This window comes from Drosophila navojoa, chromosome X (assembly GCF_054131105.1).
Source record: "Drosophila navojoa isolate 15081-1374.11 chromosome X, UAZ_NAV_1.0, whole genome shotgun sequence".
NCBI lineage: Eukaryota > Metazoa > Arthropoda > Insecta > Diptera > Drosophilidae > Drosophila > Drosophila navojoa.
The window spans coordinates 22457019-22472715 of record NC_142895.1 but is presented as its reverse complement, the minus strand read 5'-3'; the positions used below and the strand labels follow the sequence as shown (position 1 = coordinate 22472715).

At 41.4% G+C, this 15697-nt stretch overlaps 4 protein-coding genes across 10 annotated transcripts in view; 2 read left to right on the top strand and 2 right to left on the bottom strand.

The window, feature by feature from the left end:
• acj6 (abnormal chemosensory protein 6) overlaps positions 1–6071 on the top strand; it is a 42419-nt gene extending 36348 nt beyond the window's left edge. For 5 of the 7 annotated variants that reach the window (XM_089263697.1, XM_089263695.1, XM_089263694.1 and 2 more), the window contains 6 exons: positions 1043–1220; positions 1318–1458; positions 2122–2353; positions 2724–2887; positions 2945–3567; positions 5169–6071. In XM_089263697.1, coding sequence (XP_089119823.1) covers positions 1043–1220; positions 1318–1458; positions 2122–2353; positions 2724–2887; positions 2945–3006 — 777 coding nt within the window. In that variant the 3' untranslated portion in view covers positions 3007–3567; positions 5169–6071. The remainder of the gene's footprint in view (positions 1–1042; positions 1221–1317; positions 1459–2121; positions 2354–2723; positions 2888–2944; positions 3568–5168) is intronic. The other 2 variants (XM_089263700.1, XM_089263698.1) reach the window with 1 other exon arrangement.
• A 1932-nt stretch (positions 6072–8003) lies between these two features.
• Prp5 (pre-mRNA processing factor 5) lies at positions 8004–12502 on the bottom strand. The gene is made up of 5 exons (XM_030389713.2): positions 12233–12502; positions 11900–12181; positions 10543–11845; positions 9480–10480; positions 8004–9409 (listed from the first exon to the last, which is right to left on the bottom strand). The coding sequence occupies exons 1-5, from the start codon at positions 12247–12249 to the stop codon at positions 8317–8319; spliced, it is 3696 nt and encodes a 1231-aa protein (XP_030245573.2). The 5' UTR covers positions 12250–12502; the 3' UTR covers positions 8004–8316.
• Positions 12503–12881: 379 nt separating this feature from the next.
• Positions 12882–14578, top strand: LOC115564890 (p21-activated protein kinase-interacting protein 1-like). The gene is made up of 3 exons (XM_030389717.2): positions 12882–13769; positions 13843–13919; positions 13978–14578. The coding sequence occupies exons 1-3, from the start codon at positions 13017–13019 to the stop codon at positions 14489–14491; spliced, it is 1344 nt and encodes a 447-aa protein (XP_030245577.2). The 5' UTR covers positions 12882–13016; the 3' UTR covers positions 14492–14578.
• A 214-nt stretch (positions 14579–14792) lies between these two features.
• Positions 14793–15573, bottom strand: LOC149090711 (uncharacterized). Its single transcript, XM_089265144.1, has 2 exons — positions 15332–15573; positions 14793–15274 (listed from the first exon to the last, which is right to left on the bottom strand). Exons 1-2 carry the CDS (start codon positions 15455–15457, stop codon positions 14837–14839), a joined length of 564 nt encoding a protein of 187 aa, XP_089121270.1. The 5' UTR covers positions 15458–15573; the 3' UTR covers positions 14793–14836.
• Between the last annotated feature and the right edge of the window lie 124 nt (positions 15574–15697).

The following is a 15697-nucleotide window of genomic DNA, read 5'->3' as shown; positions in this document are numbered from 1 at the left end:
AGTTGAGTTTTGCTCAAGTTTCCAGTTATTTTTATTTTCTTTTTACATCATTGTTGCTACAAGGCAGGCAAAGGGGTTTCTCCCTGGACTTTAATTAGAAACAAGCCGTTGTCCGCACACGCACACGCACACGCACACGCACACTCACACACATACACACATTTTAATACACAAAGTTTTGAACTTTAAATGCCATTTTTATGTTAGCCGCTCAAAGACTTAATTATTAAGACACATTTCGCAGGCTTATGTTTAAGCCATTTACTTGAATGGGCCATAAGCTGGGGCGCCACCAAGCAGACCTGCACCTGGCCAAGTTGGATCTATCAATTTGACATCCAGATTTGAGCTCTGTGAGCCCTGTCGATTTATTTAATATTATTGCTCTCTGCCTCACTTGCCTGCTCTCTCTCTCTCTCTCGCTCTCTCGCTCTCTGGCTGCATACCGTAAAACATTTGTGCAAATAAAACTGAGATTATGATTGAATGTTGAAATTTGTTTTAGGCACATTTTTAATATTTAATTTATGTGTTAAGCAAGCATTGTTTAAGCACATTTACGCAAAAATGCTAGACAACACAGATACCCTGGAATCGAAACATACGTGAGATAAAGGGGTACATAGTTGTATAACTACTGAAATATGATTGAATTGCTATTCATTTGAAAACCTTATCATTTGCTTGAAAATATATTATATGTACTGTCAATATTTTGAATATATATGGAATATATAAAAATACAATAATCCATCATAGGCGAATGGAATAAAGTTTTAGGATCTGAATACGTGGAATTCAGATAGACGGCAGGATCTAAATAGAAGCTCTAACTACCAATTCAATCTTGGATATCAAGCCGGATCAGTAATAACTTTGATAGGTGGTCTTTACACTCATCAAATATATCCATTGGTCTGCAAATCCAATCAATCGCGGAACAACAATTTCAATAATATTCACAAAAGTATTAGCTTTAAATGCCTGGTAATCTATTTATTTCTATTCTAATCTCTTTACCTCCCATTCGATCCTTTTGCAGATGCACCATTCAATGGATCAGCTGGACATGCTGGACCCGACGGGCTCGATGACAACGTTAGCCCCCATATCGGAGTCACCATTAACGCCCACACATCAGCACCTGCACGGTTCCTATCACAGTATGAATCACATGATGAGCCACCACCATCCGGGCACGTTAAGTGGCCACACGGCGGGTAAGTGCATCCATTCCAAATGCAAATACACATACACATGAACTATATATATATATATATATATATATGTATATGTCATATCCTTGCTGCTCAATAGGGCACCATGGACACTCAGCGGTACATCATCCTGTCATAACGGCGGCCGTTGCAGCCGCTGGCCTGCATCCCGACACAGACACCGATCCGCGCGAGCTGGAAGCGTTTGCGGAACGATTCAAACAGCGTCGCATTAAGCTGGGTAAGTCTGTTAAGAGATAGATGGGTAAACATAAATGGATAGATAGATAGGTAGATAATATATATGTAGGTAAAAAGATAAATAGTTATATAAATATGTATAAATATGTAGATACATACATAGATACATAGATGCATAGATACATAGATGCATAGATACATAGATACATAGATCATAGATACATAGATACATAGATACATAGATACATAGATACATAGATACATAGATACATAGATACATAGATACATAGATACATAGATACATAGATACATAGATACATAGATACATAGATACATAGATACATAGATACATAGATACATAGATACATAGATACATAGATACATAGATACATAGATACATATATACGATACATAGATACATAGATACATGATACATAGATACATAGATACATAGATACATAGATACATAGATACATAGATACATAGATACATAGATACATAGATACATAGATACATAGATACATAGATACATAGATACATAGATACATAGATACATAGATGCATAGATGCATAGATGCATAGATGCATAGATACATAGATACATAGTTAAATAGCTAAATAGATATATAGATACATAGATACATAGATACTATCACTACGAAAACAGTGTTGTAAAGTGTTTGGCTTGCTTATCTCTGCACAGGTGTCACACAGGCGGATGTGGGCAAGGCGTTGGCCAATCTCAAGTTACCTGGTGTCGGCGCGCTGTCGCAGAGCACAATCTGCCGCTTCGAGAGCCTGACGCTGTCCCACAACAATATGATCGCCCTCAAGCCCATATTGCAGGCGTGGCTGGAGGAGGCAGAGGCGCAGGCGAAAAACAAGCGGCGGGATCCGGATGCGCCCAGCGTGCTGCCGGCGGGCGAAAAGAAAAGGTAGAAAGTGTTTTGATTACCAACGGTAATAGTACCCAGTGCCACAGCCATATACACCACCCCACCAACCACCCACCCACCCACTCACACACACACACACATCCATTCACACACACACACACACACACAGCACACACCTTTGCAACCACCACAGAATTGGCAGCGCATTTAATTTGGCAACCAGAAAAAAATTATAAAAAAAAAACCCAAGGCAATCAAAATTAAATCAAATGAGAAAAAAATTTATGAAATTTCCCATCAAAATCTGAAAAAAACAACGAAAAACAACATGAAACTCTGTAGCTCAGTCATATATATTCCAAAGTTAGGGCCCATTTCTAAAGTAATCTATATCGAGTCTTTTTTCAAGAAAAAGGACTTCCATTGCGGCACCTGAAAAGCGTTCCCTGGAAGCCTACTTCGCCGTCCAGCCGAGGCCGTCCGGTGAGAAAATCGCTGCCATTGCCGAAAAGCTGGATTTGAAGAAAAACGTGGTGCGCGTCTGGTTCTGCAATCAACGCCAAAAACAAAAACGTATGAAATTTGCCGCTCAACAACACTGACAATCAAATAATACAGCCACACAATTAGGTATAGTTAGTAGTGTAACACCATCAATGACGGGACACGGCTCAGCGGGATTCGGATACTGATAGTCATTTACGACGGCAGCAGCAACAGCAACAGCAACAGCAACATCAGCAGCAACATCAGCAGCAGCGACAGCAGCAACAGCGACAGCAGCAACAGCGATATCTTCATCATCTTCGACTATTTCTTCTTCTACTTCTTCTTCTTCTTCTTCTACTACTACTTCTACTTCTCCAACAACAACTACTACGCTACCCATAACGGGCGACTATTATCTTTAGTAATTCGGATACGGATGCCGATTCGGATTAGGATTAGGAATCGATTCAATTGGATGACGTTTGGCCGACAAAAACAACAACAACAACAACTACAACTACAGCAACAACCAACAACAACAATAACTTTATTTTACTTTCATTTTACAGTCCACACACACACACACACACACACAGCCACACAGCCACACGAACACAGCTGAATGCGATAAAATTTAATCAAAACGAAAAAAAAAAATGTAAAAAAAAGAAGAAGAACTACCAAGAATTTTTTAGGAACGAATAATGAAACAATGGACCAACATATCAAATGCAATAATTTATTGAATTGTATAGGAGAAAAAGGTGGGTAACAAAATATAAAAAAAAAAAATTAAATTAAAAAAAAAACCTCAGCTCTCGGCATATGCCGATTGCGTAATACTCGATTCTCATTGACTTGACTCACAGATACAATTTTTTTTTTCAGCTATTCAATTTATGATTTTACAATTCCATAAATTTTGTCAATTAAATTGTATATTATATTTCTTTGAATTTTTCAAAATTGTATTTGTTCAATTATATTAATATTTTGTATTTTATTATTATTTAATAAAAAAAAATGTCATTATTATTTTGGTAGTCATTTTTGAAATATTCTTTTTTTTTTTTTAAATGCTAGTAAAATTTTAATTATTACTACATGTACATAGTTTTCATTTTTATCTTCTAAATTTTGTATTAAAATTTTTAAAACTTCAATATATATTTTTATTATTTTTTTTTAAAGCAATTTTTTTAATCTACAAAAAATTGTGCAAATTTTTCATTCAAACATTTTCATTTACATCTCATGGATTTCAATTATTTTATTTTTTGCCTCTTAATTGAATTTTCTAATTTAGTTAAGTTTATATTTATATTTATTTTTATTTTTATTTTATTTATTTATTTTATTTTTATTTTATTTTTTTTTTGTATAAATATTTTTTCGCTTTTAAGATTTTGCCTCTTAATTGAATTTTCTAATTTAGTTAAGTTTATATTTATTTTTATTTTTATTTTATTTATTTATTTATTTATTTTTTTTTTTTTGTATAAATATTTTTTCGCTCTTAAGATTCTAATTAAATTTGTTATTGTTTATTCAAATTTCATAGATTCATGAGACACCTTAGACTCTATGCTAAGAATATAAACAACTAACCTGCCCTTTCTTACCTTTGGGAACAGAGTATGATACATACGTACATACAGCTTGGACAGACAGCACTTGTTGGGTATATTCGACTTGTAGCTACCCCGTAAGCCCGTCTAATCTACAACAATGCACGCAATACTTTGTAATGATCATTTAAGCCCCGACTGTCTGTAATGCTGCGAGAGAGAGAGAGAGAGAGAGAGATAGGGGTGGAGGATATGAGGGAGAAGTTGGAAAAGTGAGAGAAAAAGAGGCAGTAAAAGTTTACCACAGTGAAAAAGCAATTCATATCAAGATAATGATATTAGAGGCTACAAATATTAAGGATCTGCAATTGTCAACGATATTTCCCATAACATATATGTATATTTAATATAGTGATCCGACCTAGATACCAAGCATAACAAACTGAATGACCTATTAGTCTATTAGTTATATGGGTCTACAACAATATCTACATAACATCCTTCTTCATGTCGAAATCGTAATTTCTTTGCCCTGATATATACTGATATACCTGCCCAGTGTAGAGCATCCCCTGTTCGGCTATTGCACACACATGCTCTCACCTTGTTTATTGCGTATACGCCTCGTCACGCCCCGCCCCCTCTTGGACTTGTTGTAGCCGCATTTATCGCGTTAGCTTTTGGTTTTCCACTCTTTAGCGCTGTTTTTATCTCTGAACTGAACAATTAAGTTAATGCCCTTTGCCCTTTGATGCGCCCTACTAATCAATTCATTTTGAAATTTATTTGTATTTCAGATTTAAAAATAAAACAAAGCAAAAAACAAAAAAACAAAAAAACAAAAACAAAAACGAAAATACAAAATTTAATTAAATGCCAAAAATAAAATTATAGAATTTACACAGGGCAACAAGCAAATATCCCCATGTAGATGCAAACAGTTACTACACACACACACACACAGACACTCACACACACACACACATAAAGCGACCAAAAAAACTCCATGAAATTGCTTCAAGTGATCCGATAATAAGAATTGCGCTCTATGAAAATGAAATTAATAATAGAAGATTAAAACTAAGCTAAAAACTGAATGAACTTCAACTAAACACACACACATACACACACAGAGTTATATAAGCCTATGTATATATATACATATATATACATATATTGTAGAGTCTTGATTCGATTGTAAATACCGCTGAACTCACTTTCTCATAGATAAGATCGTTCTTTGTTAGCTTCAAGAACAACAACAATAACAACAACAACAAGAATAGATGCAATAGTTAGACTTTTGATCCAAACACAATGAAGCCCGAACACGAACCCGAATGCGAACCCGAACCCGAACCCGAAGCGGATCCAGAATATCCTAGCAGCAAAAATTTCTTGATGCTTCCTTCAGTGCGTTATAAAATTGATTTGTTTTTGTTAATTATTCATTAATTATGAATTTAAATTGCATTAGGCACATAATTAACCTTAGCACAAACACATATACACACACACACACCCACACATACACAGCAACAGCGAATTTTTTTTCCTAAATTTAAGTAAACAAATGCAAAAAAAAAAAAACACAAAAAAAAAAGGATGAGAAAATATTAGCAACAACTGAAAATATTGCAACGAATTTAAGCAGTTGCCAAACTAAACTAACGAAAATACAAAAAAAAAAATAAAATAAATATTTAAAAAAAATAGTTAAGTTAAAAAAGAAAACAACAAGAACATTGATTAATATTAACTAAAAGAAAAAACTAACCCTAGCCATATATATATACATATATATATATAATGAATTTTAATAAATATATTATATATATACATATTTTTTTTGTTTTTTTTTTTTATTGTTTAGCACACTTCTTAGTTTTAACTAGACTTGTACATATGCAAAAATGAGAATAATAACTATATAGTATCTATACCATATACTAAATACCATACTAAATACATATATAAATATATATACATATATGTTCTTATGGTATTTAGTATAAAGCAAGCGGACAGACGGGAAGAATCGGCGCAAAAGAAAAACATCAATAATAATTTTAATATAAAAAATAGTTTTGTATCGAGAAAAAATATATGGGAAAAGATGATTAAAATTTAAAAATGAAAAAAAAAAAATCCAAAAAAAAAATGAGACATTGCCGACAAACTAGTGCATAAAACAAACAATTTTTTTCAAGCGCATAATAATAATTACAATTACGAATATAATGATAAAAAATGTAATAATATAAAAATTGATAACACACAAAAAAAAAATACAAAGAAAGAAAAAAAAACACTCATAACTACATTTAAATTTAATTTTAGTAGTTTCTAGACACAAAATATTGTAGCATGAAAATCAATTGAGACGCGCGATCGGCGGGCGATAAGTTAATAAAATGCGGCTAAATAAGCTAAAACTCAAATATACAAAAAAATAAAAATAAAAAAAAAAAAACATTAAAAAAATTAAAAAAAAAAAAAAACAATCTAAAAAAATAATAAACCGAAAGCAAAAAAAAAAATGAAATATTTTAATTTTGTACAGCATACGTGAAAGATCTTTGAGAAATAAAAATTGAATAAAATTTAATGCTAGGACTTTCAGCGCAAACGCCAAATGCGGCGTCTATCGATGCTCTATCGATCGTCTAGTGTTGTGAGAGGCCAATCGGCGTCTATCGATCGCCTTGTCTTATCGATTTGACAGTATGTAAATAATTGTGCTTATGGCTTACGGAATAGGAGCTGGAACCTTGACTAAATTTCAATTTGACTAAGACATATACATACACACATATATCTATGTCTATGCCCGATTTCAATTTGACTTATATACATTTATTAAATTTTAGCAAAACACTAATTTGAAGAGCTTCATAAGCAGGTCGACTGAAATGGAGCAGATGCTCAAAGAAAAAAAGGGCACTAGTACGATTTATAGCGCTGCGAAATTCCAGCAAGGATCAAGCTCTGCTAATGCTCAATTGTGAATGAAGTTTAGCGTTAATTAGCAGCACTGATGGCATTTCTGGGTTTTTTGTTTTTTTTTTTATTTGAAATGAGCGAGAGTCGAAAATTCTACTTATTTTGGGATTTAATTCTTGAGCTTTTGGCCTCCAGGAAGTATTACTGTATGCCTAGATTCCATACCCAACCGTCAAATACGGAGAACATGACTAAATCGACGTTTTTGCTCTCCCAATCTTTGAATAGGTCTTCACTTATGCCCGTGGGATTTATGACGCAAATATTGGTATCTTAGCATCATGGGACTTATTACATGTACCCGACTAAATTGCTAGTTAGCTAGGTTCTTTTACGATTATGGGTTACGATCATATGGGTTAAGACATCCATATATAAACATATATTTAGGACCAAACCACAACTTAAAGCAGCTTTATATGTATGTGAAATATTCCGTAGAGAATGCAAGCTTATCAGTTATGTACAATATATTTGCTTTCAGACACACACACACACACAATCAATTTGCATAATTGTATCTTCGAATCGCTTTATATATAAATACAAATACGAGTTAAGCTCTCTAAATATTGAAATATTTATCTTATAAATTGAACAAAATTTCGGAATCTATGTATACAAGTTAGGGATGTCGCATTGCTTAGAGTTCAAGTGTTCCATAAATATGTTTCAAATTCCCATCGATCTGAGCAGAGCTGCTTCGTGACTTAGGTATTGCACGATGAATAACTGTGAAACAGGGTCTCATGGAGCTCGTAACACTTTTGTGGTACTCCTTTAGGACACTTATTTGCCAGGAGATAAATAATAGATAAACGATATTTTGTTTTCTTTGTTGTTGTAAATTAGGCTTTTCTGAACAGCGTATCATTGAGTGTTTTCTGTACTGTATAAATACATAAGTATGTATATATATCTATATATATATTAGTTATACGTCTAGACCACTTTGTAGCGCCCCTTGTTGAACACATGATGGGCCGAGCTAAGCTTGAGCAGCTCCTCCTTGATGAGGCGCGTTATCTCGCGCTTGGCCTTCTGCACGGCCAGCTCGCTGCAGCTCTCGATGGCCAAGTAAAGTTTGCGCTCGCCTTCGGGCGGATTCTTGCCCTGGGGCACATAGGTGCCACGGACTGTCAGGCCCGCCTCGGAGTACTCGGAGATTTGGGCCAGTGCCTCCTTGGAGGTAACCTTCCAGCGTGCCTGCTGTGGGAAGTCATTGATCTCCAGCTCCTCCTCGTATTTGGTGAACGAGTTCGTGCTGCTGCCCATCAGGGCGGACAGGCCGTCCTCATCCTCCTTGGGCTGATAGTTGAGCTTGTTATTCAGCTTGGCCGCCAGCTGTTCGACCACGGTGCGCGCCGTCAGCATTGGCTGCCCGGCACCGACGCCCGCCTGACCCTTCATTATCGATTCGGTGGCCACCTGTGTCGCCTTCGTATCCAAATTGCGACTGCTGCTTATCTTGGAGGCCAAACGCTTCGCCAGCTCCAGTTTGTCGGAGCCCACGGCCGCTGACGTGGCCATTTGTTGTTGTAGCTGTTGTTGCTGCTGCTGCTGCAGCTGTTGCTGGGCGGCGACATGGGGCGAAGCGATGCTCGCACTAAGGGCACTCGCAACGGCAGTGGCCGCAGCCAGCGCAGTGCCGGCCACCGAGGTATCCTTGACGGTGCGTTTGGCCGCAAAGATCTGCTCGATTTGCTGATCGATATCCTGTTCGATGTCCTCCTCATCATCGGAATCGGCCAGGCCGAGCGCCGCCTTCTGCAGCTTCTTGCTCTCTTTCACCGCATTGAACTCCTGCTCATCGAACTTGAAGCCTTTGCCACTGAAGCCGCCGCCCGTATGCACCGTCTTGCCCTCCGCCTCCTGTGCTGCCTTATAGTCGTTCCACAGAGTTTGCAGATCGGGTGGCACGGGCGTGCCGGATAGCTCAAGAGCGCGAATCACATCGCCCGCATAACGCGACTGCTCTGGCGTGATGAATGTAAAGGCGCATCCCTTGTTGCCAGCTCGACCAGTGCGTCCGCATCTGAAAAGGAAGATTACGCAATAATGGAAATTGTAGCCTCTCTTGGGCGGGCGTCTTGCTCGAGTCTTACCTGTGCACATAGTCCTCGTAGTGATTGGGCACATCGTAGTTGACAACCAGTATGAGATCCTTGACATCGAGGCCGCGCGCTGCCACCGAGGTGGCGATCAGCAGGCGCACCTTGCCAGACTTAAAGTCAATTATGGTGGAGTCACGGTCAAATTGATCGATGCCGCCGTGCAGGCTCATGCATGGATAGGATGCCTTCATTAGGTCGCGCAGCAGAATGTCCGCGTTCTCCTGTTTGTCGACAAACACTATGATGCTGCCCGTCTCCTGATAGACCCCCAACAGTTCCAGCAGCTTGAAGAACTTCGCCTCATCGCTCAGGATGACGACATGCTGCTCGACGTCCTTGCAGACCACCGAGCGCCCGCCAACGATCACCTCGACGGGCTTCTTCAGTATGCGGCGGGCAAGGGCCTCCATTTGCCGTGGGAATGTGGCACTAAACATGACCGTCTGTCGATCGGGACGCACATTGTCGATGATGCGCATCACCTGCGGCTCAAAGCCCATATCAAACATTCGATCCGCCTCATCCAGCACCACATAGGTCACCCGTCGCAAGTTGGTGACACGCCCCGAATTCGCAGCCAGCATATCAATCATGCGTCCGGGCGTACAGACAATTATCTCGGCGCCGCGCTTCAGCTCGGCAATCTGTTCGGAGATGCCGGTGCCACCATAAACGCATACGGGTCGCAATCCAAGCGAACGGCTAAATTTACGTATATCCTTGCCAATCTGCATGCAGAGCTCGCGTGTCGGTGCCATTATGATCGCAATGGCACCGTCGCCATCCTCGAGCGCCGGCTGGTCAAGAATATGCCTAAACATTGGTAAAATGAATGCCAACGTCTTGCCACTGCCAGTTTTAGCAATACCTATCAGATCCCGCCCAGACATTATCGCCGGTATCGCCTGGCACTGTATGGGCGTAGGTTTCTCGAAGCCCAGCTTGCGCAGCACATCCATCTCCTTTTTGCTGACGCCGCATTGCGCCCACGTCTGTGAGGGAGTCGAAAGCTCATTACGTTGGCTGATGAATTGATTGATTGATGGCCACTTACCTTGATCGGCTTGGGACAGCCCTTGCCCTTCACCTGGATGCCCTCGAGATCGCTGCGATACTTCTCCACCTCGGCGCTGGTCATGCGGGCCAGCTCGGGTACCTCGACGTAGAAATTCTTACGGAACGGCGCATAGCTGACAGAGGAATGATCGATCTTGGCCAGCTCTTTGCGATGCTTCATGGCCAGATTGACAGCTGTGTCACGTATATCCTCCAGCTCGTCCTCGCTGGAATACTCCAGGCTGTCCATATTCTGTTCAATTAGTTCGCCCTTCTTAACCGCCGTTGTCTTCTTTTTGGCCACTCCCGTTAGGATTACCACGCCCTTGGCCTTGGCGGGACTAACGAAGTGATTGACCCGGCGCATTTCTCGATTCACCTCCTGCATGTACGCATCAAGTGGATCCACATCATCCTCAGGCTCCACAGCTGCCGCAGCCGGTTCGACCTGCACTGGCGTCTTGGGTGAATCTGCTGCTGCATTCACCACAGCCGGCTTTTCTTCCACCTTGACTAGCTCCACATCGGGATCGGCTGCAACGGGTTCTACTGTGGCTGCAGTATCTGTTTTTGCTGTAGTTGGTGTGGCTTTTTCTACTGTGGGTGTTGTTATCTTTGTGGTTGTAGCTGTGGTTGCTGCGGATACAGCTGGAGATGAAAGCATCAGGACCTTGCTGAACGTGGGTCGCTTTAGTGGCGCAAACTTCGACTCGACCAGATCTTCGTCGAAATTTTTGCGAATGCTGTGGAATTTGGATGGCGGCGAGTCGGGTTCCTTTTTGTCCGCATCTACGTCGATGATGGGCGCTGGATTGCTGTCGTCCTCCTCGGACTCATCTTCAAGGCTCCACTTCTTGGCCGATTTACTGACTGTGGGCGCTACTACTGCTTTCACATCTCGTTTTCCCGCCTCCTGCTCGCGCTGTTTGCGCTCGGCACGCCAACGCTCGATGCGTTCGCGTCGCTTGATCATCTCCTGCTCAAGGCGGCGCTGTTGCTCCTCCTTGTCAATTTCCTCCTCCTCCTCCTCCTCCTCTTCCTCCACCTCATTGTCGGTGGAGCTACTGGACGATCCAACGGGTATGACCAACGGAGCTTCCGACATCGCAGCGCGACGTGTGTCCAGTTCACGTTGACGCTCTCGTTCACGCTCCTTGTCCCGTTCCCGCTCTCGCTCACGGTCGCGCTCCCGTTCACGCTCTTTATCCCGTTCGCGCTGGCGATCGCGCTCTCTATCCCTTTCACGCTCCCGCTCACGCTCTCGCTCCTTATCCTTATCACGCTCACGATCCAACTGCCGTCTGCAAGCCAAAGCATTACGAAAAGTTTGTCTACTGAGAGCTGCATATACTTACTTGTCCTTATCGTAGTCCTTGGACCTGGAACGCTTGCGTCGCTTCTCATCGCGACGCGTCCCAACACCACGGTCACTCTCCTTGGTCGGCTCCTTCGGCCGCTTACGATCCTCACGCCCACCTCGCGAGCTGCTGCTCAGGCTGGCCCCGTTGCGTGACGATTTGCCATTGTCGTAGTCCCCACGACCACTCCGACTTTCGTAATGCTTGTCACGCTCGCGCTCCCTTTCCCTATCTCTGTCTCTCTCCCTGTCGCGGTCGCGCTCCCGATCCCGATCACGCCTGTTGATGTTTGAGTAAGTGATGTTTTCATTTCGCATTTTGTATACTTACCCAGAGTTCTTTGACATGATAATCGACGCGCTTTTTTTTCAGCTGGATACTATAAAACGCCGGTGGCACACACTATATGAATTAAGGCCTTTAACTTAACCTAAATTAGTACTCTGCGACAGAGCTAATGTTACAATTGATCTCTATCAGAAATTCACGTGTAAATTTGGCCTTTTGTCGGCGACTTTCTTAAATTAACAAAATTATGCCTTAAATACCGCATATACAATTGTAATCGTTTGCCCGTCAGGGCTGCACGAGCATACCAGCGCTGCACCAGTATACCAGGGCTGCAAATCTTATTTAATTTCTTTGAGGCACTATTTTAAGCATCGTAACAGTCTTATGCTAAAATCAATTAATGCTAAATGCTAAACAACAATCAGAAACACCTACTTGCTGAAATTATTGTTTGTCTGGAAAAGCTAAACAAGCAATCTAGGGCTGCAAGCAGGCTAACGTAAACGGGCCAGGGCGGCAAAAGCGCTCGTTAAATGTTTTTACCACTAACCAGAGAGCACATAGACTGGGCACGTAGTGTAAAGCGTTGTGCACACTTATTATTATTATTAAAATATATATAAATGCTTCTACTATAGCACATATTTTTTGTAATCATGTAATGTTGACATTTGTAGCCCTGTGCGATAGGCGCGATAAGTGTTATCGGATGTCAGCTGTCCAAGTTTGTTTTGTCGGACTTCGCACGTGTAGTCCCGAAGCGGTTCAACTCGAAATATGCTATATTGACATATAAAAATAAATTAAAATATATTTGAAAATCATGGTGCCGGCTATTGAAATAATTGTTGGTACCTACACCGAATATCTATTGGGCTATCAGCTATGCGAGAGCCGCGACAAAAACGATGATAAAAAGATACAATTGAAACCAACGTTTGCGGACAGATCTCATGATGGATCGATTAAATCCCTGGCTGTGCACAAGCATTGGATCGCTACCGGAGGCATCGATGATCGCATCTTCATCTATGACATGCGTCTACGGAAACAAGCCCACGTCCTCAACGCGCACAAGGGAGTTGTCAACACGCTGGTATTCTCGTCAGATTCGACACATTTAATGTCGGGTGGAGTCGATGGACATATGATTGCCACACGCCTAGCCAACTGGTCCACGGAGGGCGACTGGCCCAGGCCCCACAATGGGAAGGCAGTTACACATATCGCCTGCCATCCCAGTAGCCGGATGTGCCTGTCTCTGGGTGCCGATCAAGTCCTCAACACATGGAACTTGGTAAAGGGCCGCATCGCATACAGAACTAATCTGAAGAGCAAGCGTACTCTGGGCAACACTCCTGATTGCCTAACCTGGTCGCCAGAGGGCAATTTCTTCACCATCGCAGGCCCACTCACAGTGGAGATTTGGAGTATTCAAACGGCTAGCGTGATGAAGCAAATCTCGCTGGCATCGAAGCCCATCTGTGTCGCCTGGCTTGAAGAGCAGAGCTGCGTGGTGGGTCTGGAGAATGGTTGCATTGCCTGGATAAGCGTGTGTGAAGAAAAAGACACTGCGGTAAGGTTCAATTCTCTTAGATTCCTTCTCGCGGCTTTACACATATGCTAATTCATCTTTGCTCTTTCCATAGTCTAAGATGATAAAGATGCACGACAATCGTGTTAAGGGGGTTGGCTTCATGCATGACACCCTGGTGACCATATCCAGGTGAGTATTTTATTCTTCTTCATCAATATGCTGTATAAATCAATGCGGTTTCTTATAGCATGGGCGAGATTAAGGCTTGGAAATGCGATGTGTATAATAAGCGCGTCTCACTGCTCGCATGCACGAACATCGACTGTCGTCCCACCTGTCTTTCACTTCTGGATAGCTCACAGTTCGACAAGTCACAGGAGAGTACGCCAACTCAGTCGATCGGCAAACAGCAGACAGCCAGGCTTGCCGCTCGCATTGAGGCACTGGAGTCGCAAAAGCCACGCAGCTATGTCGCCATTGAATATGACGAGAATGACAATGAAAACAATGAAAACGATGAAAACAATGAAGACGATGAAGACGATGAAAGCGAATACGTTTCGAGCGACCCCGAGAGCGAGCCATCTGATAGCGACGAGACTTACGAAAACGATGAGGACTCCGAGCTGGACGAGGACGAGGACGAGCCAGAAAGAAAAACTTCAAAGAAGCAGTCCCAAGCAAAGCTCAAAAAAGGTTCGCCAACGAAACGCAAACAAGCTGCGCCTAAACAGACAAACTCAAAGCGTGCGAAAAATTAAAAATAAATGTTGCGCACAACACATTTACACTTAAATTTAAGCGAGCTAAATTAGTTCAAACCGTATTTGTAAAACAAACAATAAAAACCCCAACGAAGGTCGACTAACAATTTCAATTAAATGTGAAGCTCAACTGAAAGGTTGGCGCGGTTCGATATTACGCGCTATCGCACGCATTATTTCAACTGTGCGCAAAGATGCGCGTAAATCAGCTCAAAATCGCGTCCATTTTCTAAGCGCATTTTGCTGCGCGCTCATAGAAAGAAAACTCCGTTAATATTCAATTAGGTTGCTTTGCATTCATTAATATTCATATTGGCATTGTGCGTACAATTGAATTGAAATTTAAACATTATAGCGCCAGCGCATGAATTGCTCATCGCGTATGGGGCGGTTAGTATATTTATGTAGAAATATGCGGAATTGTGTATTATTTAATGCCGAAAGCGGAATTTTGGCCGACTTGAAAGCTGCGCACAAATCCAGATCAAATGCTCTGTCGTTGAGAGCGTTTTCTTTGTCCTTGTCTTTGTCGTCGTTTTCGTTTTCGTCGTTCGCATTGGTAAGGCCCTCGGTTCCTTCCTTAGTTGCAGCTGCTGCTTCTGATTCGGTTGTTGTTGTCGACGTTGCTGTTGCTGTTGCTTTTGGTGTTGATTTTGCTTTTGTTGTTGTTGTTGTCATCGAAATTTTTCTCTTTTTCTTCTCGTGAGGTTTTACATCAGTGCCCAAGTGCTGAGCAGAATTCAAATGCGCTACGATCTGCGCACGCCTATTGGCACTTATCTGCGAAATTCAAAGTGGATACATATATAAATATTATCATTATTATTATGGACTTACCAGCGTATTGCACAGGGTGCAATGCATGTAGCCATCGAGCGGCTGCAAGCAAGGCTCGCACAGCTCTACTTGCCATTTATGTAGCAAGCTTTCTTTTGCATTCGGTCTACCCAGCATTCTCGACATTTTGGCCGCACAAGAAGAAAAAAAATTACAAGCACGAAAACTGTCACTTACAGTTACTGTCACTTACAGTTAAGTGTGTGAACGTTACACACACATACGAAACGATAGTACACTGACGTGCAACACGAAAAGCGCCGTTACTTCACGAGCGAGACAGCAACACGACGGTGTGGTGAATTTACGCAAATTACACAGCGCACAACTTGGATTGAACTGAGACAGATAGTGAATGCTCGGCTC

What these genes read in the sequence shown, in the direction of transcription:
- Prp5 (XM_030389713.2), bottom strand. An exon ending in AAGGACTACGATAAGGACAA is followed by an intron (nt 11,846 to 11,899) that starts GTAAGTATATGC and finishes TTTGGCTTGCAG; the next exon opens with ACGGCAGTTGGATCGTGAGC. An exon ending in TACGAGGACTATGTGCACAG is followed by an intron (nt 9,410 to 9,479) that starts GTAAGACTCGAG and finishes CTTCCTTTTCAG; the next exon opens with ATGCGGACGCACTGGTCGAG.
- LOC115564890 (XM_030389717.2), top strand. Translation starts at nt 13,017, where the DNA reads ATGGTGCCGGCTATTGAAATAATTGTTGGTACCTACACCGAATATCTA. An exon ending in GTGAAGAAAAAGACACTGCG is followed by an intron (nt 13,770 to 13,842) that starts GTAAGGTTCAAT and finishes CTCTTTCCATAG; the next exon opens with TCTAAGATGATAAAGATGCA. An exon ending in ACCCTGGTGACCATATCCAG is followed by an intron (nt 13,920 to 13,977) that starts GTGAGTATTTTA and finishes GGTTTCTTATAG; the next exon opens with CATGGGCGAGATTAAGGCTT.
- LOC149090711 (XM_089265144.1), bottom strand. Translation starts at nt 15,457, where the DNA reads ATGTCGAGAATGCTGGGTAGACCGAATGCAAAAGAAAGCTTGCTACAT. An exon ending in GCACCCTGTGCAATACGCTG is followed by an intron (nt 15,275 to 15,331) that starts GTAAGTCCATAA and finishes TGAATTTCGCAG; the next exon opens with ATAAGTGCCAATAGGCGTGC.